Below are 27,014 nucleotides of genomic sequence, written 5' to 3'. Positions count from 1 at the left end.
TCATCAACCCCTCATCTGACAGAGGACTGATCTCCAAAATATATAAAGAACTCAAGAAACTAGACACCAAAATACCAAATAATTCATGAAAGGCATTTCTATGTTACATTATTTTAACTTGGATAAGCCTTTTTATTCCTGTATATGCTTACATGTAACCTTTGTAAGAAATAAGGTAGTAGTTTAGTAAACAATTATTTAAAGGGGACAGTATCAAAGAAGTAAAACTATCAGTTACAAACAGGATTAGACTCATACCTTGATGAAAATAATCTTTCTTGTATTTAGTTATTTTTTGTATTTTAAAATTTATTTTTTCTTACTCATTTTAGTCAAAAAATAATTATATCACTTTTCCTCATCCCTTCTCTTTCCAGCCGCTCCCAAGTCCCTTTCCAACTCTTACCATGCCCCACCCTGTTTCATATTGATAGCCTTTCCTTTCCAATTGTTACATGTGCATGTGTATCTGCATATACAAATAAAAAAAATAACCTATTGACATAACTTTTTTTAATGTGCATTGGTGTTTAGACATGGTTGTCAGGTCCCCTGGATTAGAGTTATAGACAGCTGTGAGCTGCCATGTGGGTGCTGGAAATCAAATCCAGGTCCTCTGAAAGAGCAGTCAATGCTCTTAACCCCTGAGCCATCGCTCCAGCACCTGTTGATTTAGTTTCTGCTGCAGTTCTTGTTAGTCTTCAATACTAAAGAAAAGACATTTGATATTCTTGGACTTTGGAAGCTTGTTCTCAAGAGTTTTTTAATTTAAATACATCCTATAATTTCAAGCATGTAACATTTATTTATTCAGTGGTAGTTTTCCCTATAAGATGTATTTATAAGGAATATCAAGGAAAGTTAAAATTCAGCATCCTGTCAATTTACCAATTCTCTTCTAAGGGAAGACACTTACATGTGTTACAAATTATCCAACGAACACAAACAAACTCAGAACATATAAATATTCCAAATTTTCTATGTCTCTATCATGTCACTTAAGGTAGCTTTTCTTAGACTTTTTTTTTTGGTTATGGTCTGAAAAGTAGTGTCTGGAGTTAGACTACATGATGTTGGTCACACAATCAGCAAACTAGTTTCCATATTTGGCAACTCTTCATTTCTTGTTAAGAAAGGTAAAATAGCATTGTTCCTTCTTGAAGAAGCCAATTATTTCCCTCCCCACAAGAAGACATTAAGATATTATAAAGTTATTTACAATATCTACACAACAAGAAATAAACACCAAGAATTTACATACATAGAATTATATGGCAGATAGGTGTGCAATTATTTTAATAAAAAATTCCTGCTTCCAAAAAAAAGCCATTATTTTTTCTGTTTTACTTTCTTTCCCTATGTGTCTCAAATATTCTAGAATAGGCACAATTTACTTTGATAGTATAATTTTCTCCATTGTTCTACATATTTCTTGCTTAAAGACAGTTTAAAAACCTATTATTTACTCAGTTCTCCAGTGATTCCTTAATCACTTAGAACTGTTTTATGATATTATGAATTAATTTCTTGTTTTTTCAAATTAGCCTCCCATGTGCTTGGTAACATTTGTTGAAATGTACAGGTTCATTAGGTGTGATAGCATTGTCTTTAAACCAAGGCTCAAAAGGCTGTAACGCAAGGGTAGTACTAGGCCAGCATAATAGGACCCTATTACAAAACAAACACTCACCCACAAAACAACAGAACCCAAGGATACGTATAGACTCCCGCCAACTGATATGTTACAGTTGTGCTTCTCAACTGTACCTTCTATGCCCATCGTTTTTCTTATTCTCGAATCAATCACATGATGGTGTAACCTCTTAGTGCTATAGAGTATGTTTTAGTATCTCACTCTTTAAGACAGACAGAGTCAAGCCCTTTTATTACATTGAGTTAAGTTTTTAGTATAATGTGTAAAATGTGAATGTAACAGGGTGACTAAGACAAGAATGACATGTGTTCAATACAGTGGAATGAGATAAAGCTCTACCAAACTTTTGGCACAGTATCTGGAATACACCAAGCCTTAATTGATCATAAAACCTCATCTTTGCTTCTTCCCTCCAAATTTTTGCTCAGATTGATTTTTTTCTTAGCTCTTGATTTTCAAGACTGTACAGTCTTCAGTCATTATCTATTTCACAGAAGAGTACTCAGACAGTACTTTGGGATACTTTTGCATCTGAATTTTTTGTTTACTTCCAGATCCCAATTTTATGCCCCATGAGATAAAAACAACACAAAAGAGTATCTTATGGCTTCTGTGTCTTTTTCTTTTTCATCCATCTTATTTCACCAAATCATTTTCATTAATCCCCACTCCATTTCTTTAATGGCAATTAATTTACTGACATACCAAAAGTCTTTCTTTACTGAAAATCTTATAATTATTATTGATTCAGAAATATAAAACACATTGAAAAACCTAGATACAAACCTAAAGCAAAGAACTTATATATCCTTAATCTAAGCAATAAATATCAGATGTCACAGTTTACGCATTACTTTAGAAAAGTAAAGGCTCATAATATCTAGTTGGATAATTTTGGAAACAAGTTACCAAAAGTTGAATGCCAAAGTTTTTCTTATGATTACCGAACATATTACTGTATTTTTGAAAAGATAAGAAACAATATTTTTTAAATTGCACAATTTTACTTTGGATGCTAAGTCCTGAAGTTCCTTCTCTTCAGTATTCCAAGCAATGTGTCATAGTATAATTTCGTATGAAGTAATTCACACCAAATGAGTTAAGATCTATTTTGAACTGTTAATATGATCCAAAAATAAAATAAAAACATATTTGTTAAAAAAAACAGTGCCAAAAGTGAGAATAATGTTACTAATGACCTATAAAAGAATGTCTTTTAGTTTAATTCAACTTAATTCTACCTCATGGTTTATACTCTCATTCAGAACAAACTCAAATGACAATAATTTGTTTCTAACACAGAAAAGGAGGCTTACAACTTCAGCGGCACCTAGCATATCACACAATGAATCCTGGTAGCGTGTTTATATTTTCAGGATTGAAGAAACTCAAAAGAAAACATGTTTTAAATTTTTTAAAATGAGTTGTAAAAAAAGTTACAATTTTTTTGTTCTTTTTAAAATGGCCAGTGCACTGAGTTCAATGAAAGGGAAGCTATAAGACACCTATTCAAAGTGCACAAGGACCCAGACCATGGCTTAAAGTGTTACCCTCTGCAGAGGAGACAAGGCTCCCTAACAAAATGTCTCATTTTAGGGCTGGTGCTAGAAAAGACTAAGAGTTGGATTAGAACTTGTTATGACAGAGATTTAAAGTGTTTACATGAAGAAAAATCCACAAAACCAACGAGACCTAACTTAGAAAGTGGCCACTGGTCAGATATAGGAGACCATGCACATGAAAATAATGAAAGCCACTAATGAATTACATGCTTCTGAACAGAAGCGGGAAAGGCTTGAATCCATGAGTCTCTGGCTTAGCTAGAGGACAAGAGAACTTTGTTTATAGGAAAATGTCAACTACTGGCTGGGCATAGTGGCACACACCTTTAATACCAAACTTAGGGAACCAAAGCAGGTAATTTCTGTAAATGTGAGGCCAGACTGATCTACATTGCAAGTTCCAGGCCAGCCAGGCCAACACAGTGAGACTCTTTCTCAAAAGGGTAGGAGGGGGTAGAAGTCAATGGCCTTTTTCAGTCTGAGTTACCTCACTCAGAATGACTGTCTCTAGTTCTATCCATTTACCTACACACTGCATTTTTGTAACAGCTGAGCAATATGCCATTGTGCAAATCTATCATGTTTTCATTATCCTTTCATCAGTTGGTGGACATCCAGGCTGTTTCTAATGTCTGGCTATTATGAATAGAACAGCAATGAACATGAAAGAGCAAGTAATTGGAGTCCTTTGATTATATGTCCAAGAGTAGCATAGCTGGATTTTAGAGTAGAAATTGTCAGCTTTTTGTGGAATCTCCTTCTAGATTTTGATAGTGGCTGTAATACCTTGCACTCCCACCAGCAATGAATGAGTGTTACTCTTTCCTCACATATTCACCAGCATGTGCTGCCATTTGTTTTATTATTTTGGGCATTCTGATTAGGGTACAATGAAATCCCAAGGTAGTTTTAATTTGCATGTTCCTGATGGCTAAGGATGTTAACCATCCTTAACTGTTCCTTAACCATTTGGTTTCAGTTTTTGAGAACTCTCTGTTTAGTTCTATAACCCATTTCCTAATTGGTATAATTATTTTCTTAATGTTCAGTCTTTAGGTTTTTTTAAAACTTTATTCTTGATACTAATTCTCTATAAGATGTATAATTGACAAAGATCTTTTGCTCATTCTGTAGGCTGCTGATTTTCTTGAATGATAGTGTCTTTTGTTATATAGAAACTTTTAGCTTCATGAAGTCCCATTTATTTGTTCTTAGTGCTTGTGATAATGGTGTTCTGTTCAGAAATTCCTTTCCTGTGTCAATGATTTCAAGGCTATCCCATACTTTCTCTTCTCTCGGATTCAGTGTATCTGGTCTTATGTTTGAGGTATATAATCTATTTGTAGGTGAGTTTTGTGCAGAGCGATAGACATGAATCTATTTTCTTCCTTCTACATGCAGCCATCTAGCATGACCAGAATATTTGCTGAAGATGCAATATTTTCCAGTATGTATTTTTGGCTTCTTTGTAAAAAAAAAAAAAAAAAAAAAAAAACCAAGTGTCTGTAGGTGTATGGAATTGTGTCTGGGTCTTCAATTCAATTCCATTGTTCAACATGTCTGTTTTTATGCCAATATCAAGCTGTTTTTGTTAATATGACACTGTGGGGTAGTGACACCCTCTAGCAGTTCTTTTAATATTCAGGCTCATTTTAGATACCTTGGGTTTTTTGTATTTCCACATAAAGTTAAAGATTGATTTATCAATTTCTGTGAAGAATTGTGTTGGAATGTTGATGAGTATTACACTGAATCTATAGATTGTTTTTGGTTGGACATTTTCACAATTTTAATGCTACTGATATAGGAGCATGGGAGATCTTTCCGTCTTCCAGATAGCTAGTAGGAATGAGGAAAGAGGAGCGGATCTTCCAAGGAAGGAGAGTATAGTGTTATATAGACATGGGGGGAAAGGTGAATAGGAGGATTAAATGGGAACCACGGGTGGGATGACAGGGTACAGAAGGGAACATGGGGAAAGACAACAAACATCAAACGCCTTTTGAAAAGCCATATGGAAACATACTATGGTAGATGCTTCCTAAAATATAAGCATATGTGAGAGGAATTTAAATGGAGTCACCATATAATGGAGGAAACAATGTGCCAACTGGACATCTTATGCTACCAAATAAAATCTCCAATGCTAGGAATAGGTTATATCTTGTTGAGTAACTGGCCAAAGGGGTCCTATAGACCCTTTCCCCACAAATATCACAGGCTATTTCCAAGGCTATTGGTTGCTCTTTATAATGTATGTCATTGAACATGGTAAAATCAAGCTTGTGCCCAACTAGAAGCTTCAGCACTACTGACTGGAGTTTATATTGTTGGAAGGTACTTTACATGCTACCAGAAGAAAAAAGCAATCATCAATATCTCTAGCTACAAACCTTGTGATCTACAACAGTGATATGCCTGCAAGATATACTGGTAAAATAAATAGTGGCACAAGTGTTATGAGAGTAGTCACCATTTTTTTTAAATTGTCACTCTGAGAGACAAAACCCATTACCTGACACTGCTAAACTGGCCAAGAATCTGAGACTAGATAAGTCATGGGCTCTGGGGGAAAGCCTACTTCCATTGTTCTATTAAAAAGAACACAGAAATAAAATGACGTCTAACGATATATTGCTATTACCATAGAACAAATCATTCGACTATCATAGAGAAGTTTCTTCTTGGAATCGATGATATTTAACAATTGGACAATGTATAGGACGGAGAGACTTTGGAGCTCTAAGCCCTAAATGGGATGCTTTTATTGACTCCCTCTCTTCAAGACTCAGTGATCTCTGTAGAGGAGGCAGCAGAAAGATTGTAAGAGCCACAGATGGTAGATGACTCCAAGGCAGCAGTGTCTTCCAGATACAACAGTGCTGATACACATATGAATTCACAGAGATTGTGACAACATGCACAAGACCTACACAGGTTCAAACCAGACAAAATCTGAGCACTGAGAAGGAGAAAGCAGACACAAAAATCCCACCTCTAACCAAGAAGGTATCTGCAAGTGATACCTACTGAAAAAGTGAAAATCAGGTTTCCAGTGGAGTGTCACTGGGTGTATCAACTACACTCTAGAGCAGGCCCCTTGCCAAAGAGAATAAGACAAACAAAAAAGAGATCCTATTTTTGTGTGATTTTTTAAAAAAGTATTTCTTTGTTTTGATTTGATTTTTATTTTGGGAGGTTGTGGGGGGGGCAAGGGAGAAAGCGAAAGAACATGAATTTGGAGAATGTGGAAAGAGTTGGAGAAAAGGAAGAACATGACCAAAATATTATATTAATTAATTTTAAAACGTCAACTATTAGATGGGTAAGGTGGCACACACGTTTAATCCCACCACTTAGGATGCCTAGGCAAATGGCTCTCTGTGAGTTCAAGTCCATTTTGGTCTACATAGTTAAGTTCTAAGACAGCCAAAGTTACACAATGAAACCCTGTCTCAAACAAACAAGCAAGCAAAAAACAACAAAGTCAACTATTGACTAATAAGACAGAGGGAGTATGGAACTGGTTGATAATCATGTTGCAGGCATCATAAACAGAATTACTCAGTCAAGAATCAACACTAAATACTAAATCAAGAGGAACATGAGTGACAAGCAGTGGGACATATATGTAGATTTAAAATACCTTCCTATGGAATACTTAATAGTTGCAACTGAAAAAAAAACCTGCAACTATACATTGCAGAAATATAACAATCTAATAAATGAACACCAGCAGTAAGGGACAAATAGATATAATGTGCATCCAAATGTGTAGCCTTGGACACCACTGGACGGAACATATTTAGGAAGTATTCTTTTTCTTTTCTTTGACTTTAGTTGGTGGGCCTTCTTTCTTTCCTTCCTCTTTTTCCTTCTTTTAATTTTTAAGACAGTCTCACTATGTAGCTCAGGGTATCCCCACATTCTCAATTCTTCTGCTTCAGACTTCCTAATTCTAGGATTATAAGCATATACCAATCAATTTTGTTTTACTTGAGTATTACAGTACTCTGCTGATGCACAATCTGAACTTGAGATAACAGGAGGCACAAAATAAGAACCATTCTATTAGAAATGGATGTGGACAAATTATTATTTGAAAATTTCAACATATAAGAAAGGGGCTGACATTAGGGAAATGCAAATCAAAACAACTCTGAGATAACATCTCACTCCCATCAGAATGGCTAAAATCAAAAACACTAATGACAGTTGATGGTGGAGAGGATGTGGAGAAAGGGGTACACTCCTCCACTGCTGGTGGGAATGGCAACTTGTGTAGCCACTATGGAGATCAGTATGGAGATTCCTCAGAAAAATGGAAATCAGTCTACCACAAGATTCAGCAATTCCACTCTTAGGCATATACCCAAAAGATGTACCCTCTAAAATAAGGACATCTGCTCAACTATGTTCATAGCAGCATTATTTGCAATTGCCAGAACCTGGAAAGAGCCTAGATGCTCCTCAACTGAAGAGTAGATAGAGAAAATGAGGTACATTTACACAATGGAGTACTACTCAGAAAAAAAAAAGGAATCTTGAAATTTACAGGCAAATGGATGGCACTAGAAGAAACAATCCTGAGTGAGGTAACCCAGTCACAAAAAGACAAGCATGGTATGGTATGTACTCATATATAGATTTTAGACATGAAGCAGGGCATTGCCAGCCCACAACTCCACCACCAGAGAGTCTGGGGTGCACGGAGGACCCTAAGAGAGATGTGCATGGTAATCCGGAGAAGGGTTAGGGGATAGGATCTCCTAAATGGATTGGGGGAAGAAGGGGAGGGTAGAAGGAGATGGGAGAGAGAGAAAAAGAGGAGGGGAGAGGACGACATGGGAGAGCAGGAAGGTTGAACCAGGGTAAGAATAGAGAAGAAAAGGATGGGAGATACCATAAAAGAGGGAGCCAGTATAAGTTGGAGGAGAGATCTGGCACTAGTGAGATCTTCACAGATCTACAAGAATGACACCAACTGGCATTAAGGCTACCTTAAATGCCCTCCCATGATAATGAGAATGATGACTACCTTATATGCCATCCTAGCACTCTCATCTAATGGCTGATGGAGGCAGAGGCAGACACCCACAACTGTGAACTGCATTGAACTCCTGGAACCCAGTTGCAAAGAAGATTGATGACCAAAGGAACCCACAGAGGCAGCTGACCTAAACAAGGGGGAACACATGGACTCAAGACTGATGACTGAGAGGCCAGCATGGGACTGTTTCAGACACCCTCTCACAGAACCTGGGTGACAGAGAGGAGGCCTTGGCAATCTGTGGGACCTAGGAGACTGGAGCAGTATTTATTCCTGGCATACAGAAGGACTTTGGGAACCCATGCCATGTGGAGGGATGCTCTCTCAGCCTAGACACACGGGGAAGAACCTGGGCCCTTCCGGGGATGATGTGACAGACCCTGAAAATCCCTCATGCAGGCCCTTGCCCTCCCTGGGGAGCAGGGGGGGTGAGATGGAACGGGGGTGATGGGTTGGGAGGATGGGGGGTGGAGGAGGAGGTGAGGGAGAGGGAAAGGGAACTAAAAGTGACATGTGTAAAAAGTTGAATAAAAAATATATGAAAAAAAGGGACTGAGCAAATATTCAAGACAAAGAGGGAAAAGAGAAATAAAACTTAAACATAATACATGCAGCTATGTGCTGGGTCTGCCTTGGAAGAAAATAGTGGAATGGTAGTGAAGAGTATAGTGATTATGGTGGTGTTCACTGAAGATGGGGCAGCAGAGTCACTTCAGCACAGTGGTTCAGGTCCAGACTAGGGGACCAAAGAATCCAGAAGGTATATAAACATAGGGTTTTCTCTCAAATGATTCGGAGGTGAGGGTGAGAGCCCCACCCCACCGCCCGTGTGTGTGTATGTGTGTGTGTGTAAGAGACTGCACAAAAAGGGTGAAGAAAAAGCAGGAAAGAGAGAGAAGTGAAGAGACGAGACGAGACGAGACGAGAAGAGAAGAGAAGAGAAGAGAAGAGAAGAGAAGAGAAGAGAAGAGAAGAGAAGAGAAGAGAAATGGAGAGAGAGGGAGAAGGATCTCAGGTAATATACCAGTAAGACAAAAATTTAACACTAGATAGATATGGGGTTAAAGATATCTAAAAGTTTATGAGTAATGTTAGCAATTTCTCTTTATGTGTGAAACAATGTCCAAATAAAAAGTGAGACAGATGTGCCTAAGAATTTCTAGACATATTTCTAAAATACCTCCAATGATGTCTTAATATACTGCCTTTCTGTCAGCTTATTTGAGGGCTGAATGCATCTGAAGAAGAGAGGAGGGAGAATTCAAATTATCATTTAGTTTCCCTTAGATAACACAAAGGATTTGTTTTTTAAGATTTTATTTATTGATTATGTATGCAGTGTTCGGTCTGCATGTATGCTTGCACGCCAGAAGAGGGCACCAGATCTCATTACAGATGGTCGTGAACCACCATGTGGTTGCTGGGAATTGAACTCAGGACCTCTGGAAGAGCATCCAGTGCTCTTAACCTCTGAGCCATCTCTCCAGCCACTCAAGGGAGTTATTAAGAATATGGGCATAGGGCGGTGGAGAGATAGCTCAGCAGTTAATAGCACTGGATGCTCTTCTAGAGGATGTGGGTTCAACTCTCAGTACCCACATGGCAGCTCACAACTGTCAATATTGTCACTCCTATTCCAGAGGATATGAGATTTTCACACCAATGCACATAAAATAAAGTTTAAAAAAGAGCCAATAAAACCTTTTTCAAACATTATTTTAAAAAAGAATATGAACATAAAGAATACTGCGTTCTTAGAATCAGCTTAAGGTCTAAAGAATGTCATTAAAATTAAAGATCAAATAGAGTGGCAGGTGGATTACAGAACACTCTGTCAGGTGTTTGACTGAAACGATCAAAACAAGAATGTAAACAGCCTTTTATAGGCAATTTCCATCACTATAAAGGACACTATCTGGGATAAGAGGAACTACAGACACAGACTTATAAATTATGTCACTTCATCAGCAATGTCACCTCCAAATTTAAACAGAAGCAATATCCCGACAAGTCATTAAGCATTTCACAGCAAACATTTCTTAGTTTGATCTCATTACCTAAAGCCTTGAAATGTTAGTATGGCTTCCCACAAAGATCGAACAGAGAAAAAGATATGCTGAAATGCATATTGTTGGGAATGAAGACAATAAGTATTTTGTTCTACATGAACTTTTGATCTTCCACTATAAAAGGATAATAGTGTAAGCTTGCTTCATGATAGGTAACTTGTCTCCTCTGTATTGAAAACCCAGATCTTGAATCCAGAAAATTTAGGTTTTTAACTTTAAGAAATATATTAAGACTTCAAATACTGATTTGTGAGGCCATGTCTGAAAGCATCTTTTCTTTCATTGGTGATACTTTTCTATATGAAGCAGAAAGTAGAGTAACACAAATTGACTCACCAAAAACAAAAAAAAGCTCTGTGCAGTTTCTATATTATCAAATAAGAGCCAAACATGAACCAACAAGTTACTGTCACCACACCATCACTAAGGAAACCCCGACATTTTTATGACTCCCTTTCACAGGAGTGGGTATAAGACTCTTAACTTCTACCAAAGAAGAAACCCATTTGACACATCAAAGTAGAAGTTCTGCTGTGTGTCAGGAAGCACTCAGGAGATATGGAACATTCTAGGGCAACTAGGGTGGAGGCTATACTGATCGATATCAAGCTCCCGAAGTGCCACTGGCTTAAAACAGGGTATAAATGTCACTTCTAAGGGACTATTTCTTTCACTCAGAATGTGACTCCTGTTCATTCCTCATCCCTGAACTTCCATAAATAGCCCAACGCTTTGCCATAGATATTTCTGCTTAAATTACAGAAATTAATCTGGTTGCCTGGAACTAGGAATTTAATCACTGGTCTAAAAGAGGAGGGACTTAAATTTCTTTGGTGCTTGCATATGGATTTAAGAGAGAAACAATAATGTGAAACACTGTGATAATTTGAGTCCCATGAAAGATCCCCTGGAAGACAAACATGTAGGATAGCTGTGACAGGATACTACAAAGGAAACTAATCTTAGTAACTAATTCACAGATACATTAATTCAACTATGACAACTATTTTAAGTGAGGACAGTTAAGCTACCAATTTCTATCATTGCTCCTTCTCCAACATTAAACATACACAATCCTCAAGCATTTCAGAGGAGAGCATGAAATTTTCAATTTTAATAAAAAACAAATATGGAAGTAATGGATTCTGTCTCCATCCTTGGATAGGAAAGTTTCTTTACCTGGAGATTGATCTCTGCCTCATAGAAGGTTAGGCACGAGCAGTAATGTCGATCTGAGTCAATATCCGTTAGGACCACCACAAAGAATGTTGGCTGTTTCCGCTCTCTGGACAGATGCCATCCACCAGGCTGACAAAACTAAAGGGATAGCAAGAGGGAAAGTCACATTTTAAAATAAAAATTTACCATTTGTTAATATATAGAAATATTAAATATAACATTGTCATTACAACTATATAATTGTGGGGCTATGGAAAAGGCTGACAGGGTAAATAGTGCTTACTTCATACACATGAAGACCAGACCTCAAACCCTAACACTCATATTAAAAAATTCAAGGGTGATCATGTATTCCTGACATCTCAGCACAAGAAAGCAGACAGGAGGATCCTAGAAGTTCACTGATCAGCCAGTCTAAACAATTGGAGGGCTCCTGATTCAGAGAGAGACCATGATTCAAAAAATAAGACAGAAATCAATAAAGGTACATGATATTGACCTCTGGCTTCCATACATGCAGGTGTGGGTACACACACATACATGTGTCACACATAAATTTATCTATTTGATATGGTATGCTATAACAGCTAATATTAAAAAAAATCCATGTATAGATGCATAGCTATGAAAACATTTACTGAATTGTTCCATATATATCATTCTGAGATGCCAATTCACTTTTGGCTTATGTAGTAACATAGCACCAGGTAAAATACTCTCCATCCAAATAATAGAATAAATCATGGTACAAGCTGGAGAGGAAGTGCTGAAAGGAGTACTGTATAAAAGGAAGAAGGTGACCAGCAAGAGGAGTGCTAAAGGAACAGTAGGGCTTGAATAAAGATAAAGTGAAATGAAGAGCATGTATGAAAACATCACTTCTTTGTGTGCTAACCAAAACATTATAATTTTTAAAGTCAATGCGGGGAGAATGTAGAGATGGCTGCTATAAGGAGAGATAAGAGACATTGCTGAGTCTTGCAAACAAACAAACCAAAAAACAAAACAGGTTCCAGATTCAGGGAAAGACCTTCTTTGCCTCAAAGGAATATTACAGAGCATGATAAAGGAGGGTACACCACACCCTCCTCTAGTCTCTGCATCCACTATCACACATGTTTGCATATACAAGTGTGCACATACACCATACATGCATATATCACACACACATTAAAAATAATAAAATGGATTCATTAAAAATATTGTAAATTCTAATATATGAGTAAATTATATGAATAATACCCTTTTGTAGTCCTTACAATCAATGAGCACATAGGACACTGAGCCAAAAATGCTAAGAATCACAGTTTATGGCAAATGGTTGTTAGAATGTAACTAACCTTGACTTATGCTCCAGGGTATAAGAAAGATATAGTTATGGTACCACCCAAGAAGTTTATTCAGATTATAACAAGTTCAGAAATGTCTTTCAAATTTCTGTTAATGTCTTTCAATGAATTACTTTGTCAGAATTTGATATATTGTTTTTATTAGTTTTTTTTTAATCTGTGATGGTTTCAAAGATGGATATGCTGAATTTTAGTCACTTTCATACATACACCCATTAATTACCTCTCTCCCTCTGAAACCCTTCTTCCTACAGTCTCATCTTGTAAACTGACTCAGAATCAGACCTGAAGTGCCTGGTATTGGTTGAAAATAATAAAGTTGCACATTTACCATCACCAGGTGTAATATTACCACTTATCTGACAAACTACTAGTCTGATATAAAGCAAATCAGTTCTATGAACAAATAGCAGATACGTACATGCTCATGGGGTATGGTTCAGTTTCATTGGGGGACTGTTGATTTTGGAAAAGTAGCATACCCAGAAGAATTGCTGTTATTTTTACTGAATTTTTAAATGAAACTAAGGGTTCAAAAAGGGAAAAAATGATATTTCAGTTCTCATTTTACTGTACTGTGTACTCTTTCTGCCAGCTGCTTGCGTCCCACTGCTGTTTCTGCCCCCAAATAATACAGGAGACACTATATTAATTATGAAGCTGTTGGCCATTAGCTATAGTTTCTTAATTACTAATTACTAATATATATTTTTATTACTTAATTACTAATATATATATATTTTTTTTTTTTAACAAGGCCTTATCTTACCGAGAATGCCAGACTTGCGCCCTCTCCTCTAGGGATCACATGGTGACTCTCTACTCTTGACTACGTTTCCCAGAATTCTCCTCGAAACCTAGTCCCATCTATCTTGCTTCCCTATTGGCCAACAGTGCTTTATTTATCAACTAATAAGACAACATACACACAGAAGGCCTTCCCCCATTATTTTACCAAATATGTTTCACTTATAAAACTGAAGTTACCAGTCAGAGAAGAGTTCACAAGTAACAAAGTGAGCAAATAAACCTATAAGACAGGCACTTGGGTATTTTTCACTACCTGAAAATTGAAAAAACAACTGTATTTAGTTTTCTCAATGTTTTATAGATACAATGAATATAAAAATTTAACAGAATGACAAGGTTCATGGTTTACTTGAACAAAACTAAATGATCTTTCAAAGATGGCATACTAAGATCTTTGGATAATGGTAATAGTAAGCATCTCTGGTGAATAGCCTTCATCCACATCTGTAAAATCATACTTTACTGACCTGTAGTAAAGGGGTGTATGCCATCATTAAACAAAACATTAAGTGTGGCCTTTTACAAGTCTACAAGAGGGAATGCAATTAAAAAGTGGGGTACAGAACTAAATAGAGAATTCTCAATAGGGGAGTCTAAAATGGCTGAGAGACACTTAAGAAAGTGCTCAACATCCTTAATCATCAGGGAAATGCAAATCAAAACAACTCTGAGATACCATCTTACTCCTGTCAGAATGGCTAAAATCAAAAATACTGAAGACAATTTATACTGGAGAGGATGTGGAGAGAGGGGAGCACTCATCCACTGCTGGTGGGAGTGCCAACTCGTACACCCACTTTGGAAATCAGTATGGAGATTCCTCAGGAAAATGGGAATCAATCTACCACAAGACCCAGCAATTCCACTCTTAGGCATATATCCAAAAGATGCAAATTCATAAAACAAGGACATCTGTTCCACTATGTTCATAGCAACATTATTTGTAATAGGCAGAACCTGGAAGCAAACTAGATGCCCCTCAACTGAAGAGTGGATAGAGAAAATGTGGTACATTTATACAATGGAGTATCTTGAAATTCGCAGGCAAATGGATGGCACTAGAAGAAACCATCCTGGGTGAGGTAATCCAGGCACAAAAAGACAAACATGGTATGTACTCACTCATATATGGATTTTAGACATGGATCAGGATAGTGCCAATGTGCAATTCTACTGACAGAGAGTCTGGTAAACAGGAAAGAGCCTAAGAGAGATATGCATGGTACCCCAGAGAAGAGGAATGAGGCAAGATCTCCTGAACAGATTGGGAACATGGCGGGAGGTATGTGTGGGAGGAAATGGGAGCTGGGAAAAAGAGAGGGGGAGAAGAGGAAGAGAGAGTAGGTCATGAGGGAACAGGAAGGTTGAGTGGGGGGGGTAGAATAGGAGAACAGGATGAGAAATACCATAATAGAGGGAGTCATAGGTTTGAAGAGAGATCTGGCACCAGTGAGACCTCTAGCGATCTAAAGGGATGACACCAATTGGCAAGCTATGCAATAGTGGAAAGACCACCTCGAATGCCCGTTCCTGATAATGAACTTGATGTCTATACTATATGCCATCCTAGAACCTTCATCCAGTGACTTATGGAAGCAGAGGCAAACACCCACAATTAAACACTGAACTGAACCCATGTAACCCAGTGACAGAGAGAGAGGAGCGATGAGCAAATTGACAAAGAATGGGCTGGCAATACCAGCAGAGACAGCTGATCTGAACCGGGAGAGCTCTTGGACCCCAGGCCGACAGCTGAGAGGCCAGCATGGGACTGATCCAGAACCCCTGAGTGTGAGAGTCAATAAGGAGGCCTGGGCAACCTATGGGGCCCTGTGCAGTAGATCAGTATTTATCCCTGGCATATAAATGGACTCTGTGTGTCCATAACACAAAGAGGGATGATCTCTCAGCCTGGACTCTTAGGGGAGTGCCTGGACCCTGCCCTGAGCAAAATGACAGACTCTGAATATCCCCTATGTGGAAGAAAGTGGGGATATAGGGTGGGAGGCTGGGGGGGGGATGGTGGGGGAGTGAGGGAGGAGGGAGAGTGAACATGTGAAGCAAGCTATTTAAAATTAAAGTAATAAAAAATTTTTCTCAATATATGTTTTTATTTAAATTAGAAACGTGAATGTTTCACATGTCAGTCCCAGCTCCCTCTCCCACCCCTACTCCCTTGTCCCTCCACCAGTCCCACTGTCCCCCCCCCAAATCCCCACATCATTCCCCAGGGAGGGTAAGACCCTCATTGGGGGAATCTCTAAAGTCTGTCATTTCATCCTGGGCAGAACCTAGGCCCTTCCCCATGCGTCCAGGCTGAGAGAGCATTCCTTTATTTGGAATGGGCTTCCAAAGCTCATTCATAAACCATGGTGAACACTGATCTACTACCCAAGGCCCAAGTGATTTTTGTGGCCTCCTCCCTGGCACTACATTCATAGAGTCTGGATCAGTCTCCTGTTGGTCTCTCAGCCATCAGGCTGGGATTCAAGAGCCTCCCCCTTATCCAGTCAGCTGTCAAAAAAAATTTTTTTTAAGTCTGCAAGAGGCTGGAGAGATGACCAGAGGTTAAGAGCACTGGTTGCTCTTTCAGAGAACCTGGGTTCAATTCCCACCACCCACATAGCAGCTAACAACTGTCTGTAACTCTAAATCTGACACCCTCACACAGGCATACATGTAGGCAAAGCACCAATGTAAATAAAAAATAAATTATTTAAGAACAAAACAAAGCAAAAAGGCTGGGCAATGGTAGCAAATGCCTTTAATCCCAGCACTTGAGAGAGAGAAGTAAGCAGATCTCTGTGAGTTCGAGGCCAACCAGCCTGGCATACAGAATGAACCCCCTGACAGCCAAAACTACACAGAGAAACCCTATCTCAGAAGAAAAAAAAAAAAAAAAACAAAGCCAAAACAAAACAAAATATGAAACATCTGTGGAGAGCTGCGCCACACTGCGCCTTAAAGATGGCACCAGCTTCCGCCTTCCACCATCCCAACGGTGAGTGCTCTTGGTAACAAACAACTCCTTATTTGGTGTGTTCCTATCCCGCCGGGGTCACACCATCATCATCAGATTGCTAACGCATGCTGGTGAGCCTATGGCTTGCGCACACATGGCTGCTCAGGGTTGGCTGGTCTCGGCTATTTAGGGAGCAGGAGGGGTTTCTCCCACGGCTGCCTCCACATTGTTCATCAAGGTCCTGAATAAACTGCTTGTGAGAAGGATTCCTGAGTCGCATCTTCCTTGCTGGTCGAGGGGGACGCGACAAACATCCAAAGGGAGAAGATTGGAAGACTTCCTTAGTTACTCAAACAGTCCTGTTTCCATAGTTTATACCACAACAAGAACTGTGGAATTTAAAGGTACTAACCTTAAAATTCATGGAAATTCCAAGGATAATTTTCAATTAGGTAAGTATTTCTTCCTAACTCTATTTAATGTATCCAGAGCTAAGAAAACAATGGCACTTTATGGTTGGCTTGGTTAGATAGTTTTACTAAGCTTTTCATTAAAAACTTGCCGATAGTTACTATACACTAGTTACATGTAAGGTCCCTTATTTCAGATAAAAAATTATAACTACACAAAGGAATTATTTTAAAGAATGCTTTGGAAAATAACATTAGACTCAAGCTTTACAGAAAAATCTGAATCAATATTCTCATATGAAATACATGAGTACAGAAATAACCAGCTAATATAGTTTATACAATTGAATATAAAAAAATGATGTTTCAAAGCATGAAAAATAACAGCTTTAAGCTATAATTACAAATGCACGTTTACTGCATCACAGTGAAGCAATAACAGGATTTGGGGATCAGGATATGACCCTAATATCTAATGAGAAGTTATTTCCCTTAGGATCTGGATTTGAAAAGCAATAATGTTAACTGACTTAGTCATTTTAATTCTTCACCAAGTATGTTGATGAGCCAATAAACAAGGAGAGAGTAGACATTACAATGCATAAACCTAGGCTCCAGTCACATTTCTGACAGGAATGTGAGAGAATATTTAGACAGCTGGGAACAGGATAGTCACTGAAAGACAATGAACAGAATGATAAGCATTAAACAAATAGAAGAAATTCAGGGTTTTGTGTTTCCTAGTGTCATTACTGGCAAACAACAGAAACAATTGCTATCACAGGTGCAAACTTAAAATGCTTGGAACTAACAGACAACATTGACATTTAGAGTTCAGCCGCCTTCAAATAGCTGAGAAAGCATATATATCTGGAAGTACATTATCAAAGAACATACCACATAACCTGACAAAAAAAACACTGCTTTTTGTCTCTCTCACACACACACATACATGGGTAGATGCAATAAAATATATCTCTTAACATTTCCCTGTGGTGATATTGTGTTTATATCTAATAAAGCTTGCCTGAAGATCAGAGTGCAGAGCTAAAACACTAGTTAGTCACACACCTAAGGTACTAGTTAGCCGTAGAGTACAGACAGTGGTGGTCATTCCTTTAATCCCAGCATTCCAAAGACAGAAGCAGGTGGATCTCTGTGAGTTCAAAGTCACCCTGGGCTACATCAGAGTGAATCAGCCTAAAAGAGAAACAGAGCTCATACCTTTAATCCCAGCACTAGAGAGAAAATAAGGCAGGAGCTCAGTGCAGTCTCCTTGAGTCTCAGGAGCAATGCAATTGAATCAGGTTTAGTGGACCGCCCCTTTGTTCTGACATTGGTAGAGGTGAGAACTCTCAAGTGGCTGGCCGCCTTGCTTCTCTGATCTTCAGCTTTAACCCCAGTATTGGTCTCTAGGTTTTTATTATTCAAGCTGCATCCCCCTTTTGTCTTGACCTTATCATTTCACACAAATTAGGTTCATGAAAATGTTACAATGTATTTGGGAATACCAAGCAGAGCATTCCTTGTTAATCTAAAGTTTCTTTAAGACCTTGGCACAGTTTAGCAACTGCTACTCAAGGAGGCAAAGTTAGGAGTGTTCATTGCTCAGTACCCCTGGTTTCTGCATGATGATGCATTACAAACACTAAATTTGTTTCAGTACCCAAACACTGGAAGTAGATCATGTTCAGTAAAACAGCCCAACTATCTACAAACTAAAGTATAAATATAGAAGATCTCATATTTGTAAAAGCACTAGGCATAAAAAAAGGACATGAAGATGGGAGTAGGACATTTTGTAGGGAGCTCCAGAAGAATGGAGGTAGCCATTTTAGTCTCATAAATATGCATGTTTATATGTTAAAGTTAATATTTTGCTGGTTTTCATTTTGTTTGAAATTTGTAAGCAGTTAAACTAATAATGTGATAATTTAATAGTGCCTAATAATGTATTAAAGAGCTATTAAAATAATGAGTTGAAAAACAAAGATTTCATATCTGTAAAAACACTGTCTAACAAAATGCCATCAACCAGCATACCTGGATTCCCACCTCCATAGCTGAACTCTCCCTTATCAGGAAGGTGGCTAATGAGTTGGGCCCAGATTCATCTTCTTTGAGCAATGGGCAATGCCAACTACAGACTTACTTTGATTGGTATAGTCTTCTCAAAGCTGTGCTGGAGTGATTTATTAAGGAAAAAGGTTATGGCCTTTGACTCAGCATTTTTTGAAAAAGTTTGGCATAATATAAAAAGGTGATTTGATCCCTCCTGGATCAAATATGCCTTAATTGGAAGAGTGCTATTGTTAATCATTGTTCTCTTTAAATGTCTCCTGCAACTCCCTATTGTTGATGTTTAGGAAATTTACCTTTTCATTATAACTAATGCTGAAATACATAAAAAATTACAGGAATCTTTCCAGATATTTATCAATATTTTCCATGGAACTATAACATTTTGTAGAGTATGTATAATCAAGCACAAAAAAAGTTTAATTACCCTTGAGTTCCTTTTCTAAGGCAGTGCAACTCCAAGAATATTTTTGTTTTGTGGCATATTTCTAAGAAAATTTTACAACTGATTTAAAAAAAACTATTATTATAGGGTTAAAGAGACGATTCAGTGATAAGAGCTCTGTTGTTCTTTCAGAAGACTCAGGTTTAGTTCTAGCATCCATATGGTGGTTCACAAAAATCCCTACTCCAGTTCCAGAGGAATCAGACACCCTCTTCTGGCCCTGGCACTGCTTACAATGTAGACATACATATATGCAGGTACAAAACACACACATAAAATAAATTTTAAATTCTTAAAAATATTAAATAAGGTCTTATAAACTACAAACCTTGCTAAGTAAATTAAGAGTTAGACACATGCTCTATTCTTTGTACATATTTTTCCAAGTTCAGAAAAAAAGTTTCGAAGAATAGCCAACTTAAGAGTTTGCAAAATTCAACCCTTTCATTATAAAATGTCAGGAGCCACATATATTCCCAATTTCAGCAAGGACCTTTTGATGAAGTATATTTTCTGGGGAATACCAAAAACTCTTTGGTTAAAATGAAACTTAAAAAGTGGGTAACCCTACACAACTTTTAACATTTTTATTAATGCATTTTTTACATTCCAGTCCCAGGTCCCTCTCCCTCCTTTCCTACCACTCCCTCCACTCCCCCCTCCACCTCCCATCTGCTCCTCTGAGAGGGTAAGTCCTCACATGGGAAGTCTACTAAGTCTGTCCCTTCATCTCATTGAGGCAGGACTAAGGCACCTCTTCACTCACCACGCCCCTGTGTCTAGGCTGGGCATGGTATCTCTCCATATAGAATGAGATCCACTAAGTCAGTTTGTACATTAAGGTTAGATCTTGGGCCCACTGCCAATGGTCTCATATATTGTCCCAGTTGCATCATTGTCACCTATATTAAAGGAGTCTAGTTCAGTCCTATGCAGATTCCCGATTTGTCAGACCTGAGTCAGTGATCTCTCACTAGCTCCAGTCAGATGATTCTGTGGGTTTCCCCATCACGGTCTTGACTCCTTTGTTCATAGTTTTGCTCCTCTCTCACTCTGATTGTATTCCAGGAGCTTGGCCCATTGGTTAGTTGTGGATTTCTACATCTATTCCATCTGTTTCTAGAAGAGGGTTCAAGCTTCTCTGGGTTATGGATTGTAGGCTAGGTATCTTTTGCTTTATGTTTGGTATCCACATATGAGTAGGTACATACTATATTTGTCTTTCTGGGTCTGGGTTACCTCACTCAGGATGTTTTTTTCAAGTTCTGTCCATTTGATGACCAATTTTAGGATGTCATTGTTTTTTGGGTTTTTTTTTTTTTTACCACTGAGTAGTACTCTATTGTGTAAGTGCACTACATTTCTTCATCCATTCTTTGGTTGAGGGGCATCTAGGCTGTTTCCAAGATCTGGCTATTATGAATAATGCTATGAACATAGTTGAGTAAATGTCCTTGTGGTGTGAATGTGCCTCCTTTGGGTATATGCCCAAAAATGGTATTGCAGGGTATTGAGGTAGGTTGATCCCTAATTTTCTGAGAAACTGCTATACTGATTTCCACAGTAGATGTACAAGTTTGCACTCCCACCAGTAATGGAGGAGTGTTCCCCTTTCTCCACATCCTCTGCAGCATAAGCTGTCATTGGTATTTTTGATCCTAGCCATTCTGACAGGTATAAGATGGAATCTCAGAGTTGTTTTGATTTCCATTTCTCTGATAACTAAGAATGTTGAGCATTTCCTTAAGTATCTTTCCACCATTTGAGATTGTTCTATCGGGGATTCTCTGTTTAGATCAGTACCCCATTTTTAATCAGATTATTTGGTAATTTGATGTCTAGTTTCTTGAGCTCTTTGCATATTTTGGAGATCAGCCATTTTTCAGATGTGGGGTTGGTGAAGATCTTTTCCCATTCCATACAGAGCTGTTTTGTCTTGTTGACCACATTCTTCACTTTACAAAAGTTTCTCAGTTTCAGGAGGTCCCATTTATTAATTGTTGCTCTTAGTGTCTGTCTACTGGTGTTCTGTTTAGGAAGTGGTCTCCTGTGCCTAGGCATTCAAGTGTATTCCCCCACTTTCTCTTCAATGAAGTTCAGTGTGGATGGATTTATATTGAGGTCTTTGATCCATTTGGACTTGAGTTTTGTGCATGGCGATATATATGGACCTATTTGCATTCTTCTATATGTTGATATCCAGTTATACCAGCAACATTTGTTGAATATGCTTTCTTTTCACATTTTATAGTTTTAGCTTCTTTGTCAAAACTTAGGTGTTCATAGGTGTATGGGTTGATATCAACACCTTCAATTTGATTCCGTTGGTCCACCTGTTTGTTTTAATGCCAATACCAAGCTGTTTTCATTGCTATAGTTCTATAGTAGAGCTTGAAGTCAGGGATGATGATGCCTCCAGATGATCCTTTATTGTACAGGACTGTTTTGTCTATCCTGGGTTTTGTTGTTGTCGTTGTTTCCATATGAAATTGAGTATTGTTCTTGCAAGGTCTGTGAAGACGTGTTGGGATTTTGATGGGGATTGTATTGAATCTACAGATTACTTGTGGTAGGATTGCAATTTTTATTATGTTGATCTTACTTATCTAAAAGCATGGGAGATCTTTCCATCTTCTGATATCTTCTTTAATTTCTTTCTTTAAAGACTTAAAGTTCTTGTCATACAGGTCTTTTGCTTGTTTGGTTAGAATTACCCCAAGACATTTTATGTTTTTGCAGCTATTGTAAAGGGAGATATTTCTCTGGTTTCCTTCTCAGTCCATTTATCACACACACACACACACACACACACACACACACACACACACACACACATATATATATATATATATATGAGGGCAACTGATTTTTTTTTGGTTAATCTTGTATCCTGTTACATTACTGAAGGGTTTATCAGTTTTAGGAGTTCTCCGGTAGAATTTTTGGAGTCACTTATGTAAACTACCATATCATAAGCAAGTATCAAGACTTTCACAGCTTCTTTTCCAATTTGCATGCCCTTGATCTCCTTCTTTTGTCTTATTGCTCTTGCTAGAACTTCAAGTACTATATTGAATAAATATGGAGAGCGTGGACAGCCTTGTCTTATTCCTGATTTCAGTGGGATTGCTTTGAGTTTCTCTCCATTTAGTTTGATGTTGGCTGTTGGGTTATTGCCTTTATTATGTTTAGGTATGTTCCTTGTATCCCAATTCTCTCCAAGGCTTTCATCATGAAGGGGTACTGAATTTTTTCAAAGGCTTTTTCACCATCTAATGAGATGATCAGGAGGTTCTCTCTCTCTCACTCTCTCACTCTCTCACTCTCTCTCTCTCTCTCTCTCTCTCTCTCTCTCTCTCTCTCTCTCTCTCTCTCTCTCTCTGTTTGTTTATATGATGGATTACATTGATGGAGTTTTGTAAGGTGAACCATCCCTGTATCTCTGGAATGAATCCTACTTGGTCATGGTGGATGATTTTTCTGATGTGTTCTTGGATTCGGTTTGCCAGTATCTTATTGAGTATTTTTGCATCTATGTTCATGAGGGAAATTGGTCTGTAATTTTCTTTCTTAGCTGTGACTTTGTGTGGTTTGGGTGACTGTAGCCTCATAAAAAAAAAAGTTTGGCAATGTTCCTTCTGTTTCTATTGTGTGGAATAATTCAAGGAGTATTGGTATTAGTTCTTCTGGTAGAATTCTGCATACAGCTTTTGACTTTAAAGAATTACAGGTAGATATTTTATTGAATAAACAATATAACATTGTATTGTCTTCATCATGCATAAGATAATGATTATCTGCCTAAAATACATGATATTCTCAAGAGTCAACACCAGAGACAAAAATAAACTTTTGAAGAGTGTGTAACATTCAAGCCTTGAAACAAAACATAAAACTACAAATCAATTATAAATCTGAAAGTCCAAAATAAGTAAAATAATGTTATTAGTGACTTCTAGTTAAGTATGGCAGATGAAATCTGCTTTACCTTAAAGACTTTCTACACACAAACCAAAATTACAGTTCAATATTAAATAGAAAATAGATGGGAAAGGAAATGATAACAGGTTTAAAATGTTAATGAGATTTTGGAAAGCAGAACACCATTTTATACCAGAAATTCCTAGACTATACTTAACACACAGTTAGGAATACCACTAAATATGAAAGAAATGCTAAAGCAAACAAACGAAAAAGGGAGGGGAGACTTGCTATTAATAGCTTTATGGGCTTTTGAGAGAATATTGCTGCTTGCATTTATAGAAACATATATGAGAATATATTATTTATTAAATTAACTATTATTAAATTATTTAGGTTCAAATAATATAATCATACTTATCTACTATTTAAAGTAATAACTTTTCAACATATCACTACATAAAAATATTGAGTTTTGGTTTTTTAATATTGATTTTTGAGACAGGGTTTCTCTGTGTATCCTGGCTGTCCTGGAACTTAATCTGTAGACCATGCTAATCTTGAACTCACAGAGATCTGCTTGCCTCTGTCTCCTGAGTACTGGGCACAATGGATTAGTTCTGGTTTTTAACACAAAGTTATTTCACATATCTTACAAAAACTCTCTAAGATAAAGACTTATTAAAGATATAGTCACAAAGAATAAAATTTTATAAATAACCCCAATGAAACAAAGAATCATAACATCAAGATTTTGTATATTTTAAGAGAAAAATTAAGATTCTAAAAAGTTGACATTTTACAGTCTTTTTGGAGCAATAAATCTCATTCCTTGAAATGTACTCTTATAATAGTCAGAAACACATATGCATAATATCTCAGAAAGGAACTTTTAATAGAAATTTAAAATTAACAATAGTCATGTAAGTTCCTTAGGTTTTGAGGAAATTTAAATTTTTCTTGTTTAGAGGAAATAAGATGCATCCCACTTTAATACTGCTTCCTTTCTGGTAAACTACAAACACTGGAATTTTACTCATTTCCTGGATAACAAACAGAAAATATGCTATCACTCGGGACTTTTCCACTCATAATTCTGTTACCATATTCTCAAACAAAAAATATCAGTATAATATTGCCAATTAATAATTCAAATAAAACTACCATGGAAAGAAAGTAAAAGAGTAATATTCACAGACATGTACAAACAGATATGTGAAGGTTAAATGCTTGGTAATATTAATGATCTCTTATCTGTTAGGTATAATAATGACAATGTGGTTATTTTTTTCCTTTTTCTTTCTTTCATTTTTAAAGTTCGTTGGGTTTCAGCAATACATACTGATGCTGGGGCTTGGTAGTACAGACATGTAGTCTAAGCACTCAGGAGGTACAGAGGGAAGCATCATGAGTTCAAGGCCAGAAAAGCCTAGGGTACATAGTGATATCTTCTCTCCCCTTTCCCCACAAGTCACACATACAGTAATGCATACAGAAATGTTTATGGATAAGATGATATTAAACTGAATTATACAGAATGATTTTGAGACATGAAGATGACAAACTCAAAATTGTCTACAGAGAGAGTTCCAGATCTTGTCTCAAAATAAGTTTCTGTTGATGTTTTTATTAAGAACATAGAAAAATTAGGGGCTGAGGAGATGGCTCAAAAGGTAAGAGCACATTCCGCTCTTTTACAGGAACTGGGTTCAATTCCCAGCTCCCATATGGTGTGGCCAATAGTGGTCTATTAACTCCAGTCCCAAGGTCTTTGACACCCTCCTCAGACACCAGAGACATACATGTTGCACAGAAACATCAAGGCAAACTTTACACATGCCCATAAAATAAAATAATAAAATGAATTTCAAATTATTTTAAGTTATAAAAAGAACATAGACTAAAACATCAAAACACAGAACAGTCACTCCCTTTTTTGACATGTGGGTTGTTTGCTTTTTTGTGGTTTGTTTTAAGTGGAGGATTGAACCTAAGATATCATACATACCAAGCAAGTGCTCTACCACTGAATGATCAATCTAGTCTCTTAACAGAGTGAAACTCCCTCACCGTAAACATTATGGTAATTTACTAGATATATTAAGAAGAGTTCATAAAGAAGGCTAAATATGATTATCTCATGACTTTTGCCACCAAACAGGTAAGAAGTAGGTCCTGATTTGACCCCTAATTAGAATATTATTTGAGTAAAATTTTCTAACTTCTCTGAACCTCAGTTTTTCTTGAATATAAAATATCTTTCATTTCACAATCAGTATTTGATAATATTCATGTAAATGATTAGCATAGTGCCTAGTGCTGAAACAGTGAACAACAGTGATATTCAAATTTACAAGTAATCAATATCATTTTCACTGTTATTGACATTACATAAAGGAACAGGAGAGGGCTGATAAATGGAACCTACCAAACTTGGAGCCTGAGTCACAACCAGTTGAATAGCAGAGGGAACAGAAGAATAATTTTTTCAAAGGATGATTCAGAGAGAGAGAGTGAGAGAGAGAGTGTGTGTGTGTGTGTGTGTGTGTGTGTGTGAATGAATGAATGATGGTGACCCTCATGTTAAAAGCAACTGCTTCAATTAGTCTATTGAGAAACTACTATATGTCACCCTCAGTCTCCAGAACTGAAAACGCAGTAAGGCAGATGAAGTCTTTCCCCTTTGCTTCACTCTGGTATTTTCTGGTGATTTCAATGACACATGGTTATTAACTTAGGCATAAAAATAATCAAAAAACATGTGGACTTAAAATATATAAACAGTAGCTTTCTATTCTAAAGACACAGGCAAGAGTTTATAAATGGCCACATCTCTTAGAATCTGTTCTCTTCCTTGGTATCTGATAAAGAAGTCACTCACATAAACCTCAGAAAACACCTACATCAAATTATCCTTCAGACACTAAAGACCAAATAAAATAAATCTCCAAGTACAATTCAAGGCACAGATGAAATTTCAGTGCAAAAATTAAGCTTTGCTGTAAATGGTGACTGGTTGGAACACTGCACAATAGATGTCACTTCGAAATACGGGACACTGTAGAACCTGTGATCTGGAAATGTCTCAAAACATACAGCTAAAAAGAACTAATGAAATGTGATTCGAGCAGTTCAAATTTGTTAGTTTTAGTTCTCATGAGCTTTCTAACAATGTTTGGTATGAAATGTTAACACTGTTTTTGATAAGACCTGTCTAAACAAGATGGGTTTTATTTACCAAAACAGAAACAATGTTTTAGCTTGATTTGGGCAATGAGATAACTTTAGAAGCTATCATCTGTCAGTCACCAGAATGTTTACTGCTTGCTCACTTAATGCAGCCCTTCTGAGAAAGGCATTTGCAGAATACTTGCTGCCTGCTAAATATTATTGTTAGAAGCAACAACCAGAGATGGCTATCTAGTTAAGCTGTTTGTCTTCATCCCTTAAAAAAATTAGAACAAACAGAACAAAATGTTCTACTCCAAAAGCTCATTCTGAATGTATCTGGATGATAGCAAATG

General features: G+C 37.3%; 1 protein-coding gene across 4 annotated transcripts in view; it reads right to left on the bottom strand.

Moving 5' to 3' along the window:
- Sbf2 (SET binding factor 2) overlaps positions 1-27,014 on the bottom strand; it is a 360,275-nt gene that overhangs the window by 200,811 nt on the left and 132,450 nt on the right. For all 4 annotated transcript variants that reach the window (XM_040756376.1, XM_040756381.1, XM_040756385.1 and 1 more), the window contains exon 3: positions 11,515-11,652. In XM_040756376.1, the coding sequence (XP_040612310.1) occupies positions 11,515-11,652 (138 nt within the window). The remainder of the gene's footprint in view (positions 1-11,514; positions 11,653-27,014) is intronic.

The sequence above is a fragment of the Mesocricetus auratus genome, unplaced genomic scaffold (assembly GCF_017639785.1).
Source record: "Mesocricetus auratus isolate SY011 unplaced genomic scaffold, BCM_Maur_2.0 Super-Scaffold_4256, whole genome shotgun sequence".
Lineage (NCBI taxonomy): Eukaryota > Metazoa > Chordata > Mammalia > Rodentia > Cricetidae > Mesocricetus > Mesocricetus auratus.
This window is presented reverse-complemented; position numbering and strand designations above follow the sequence as displayed.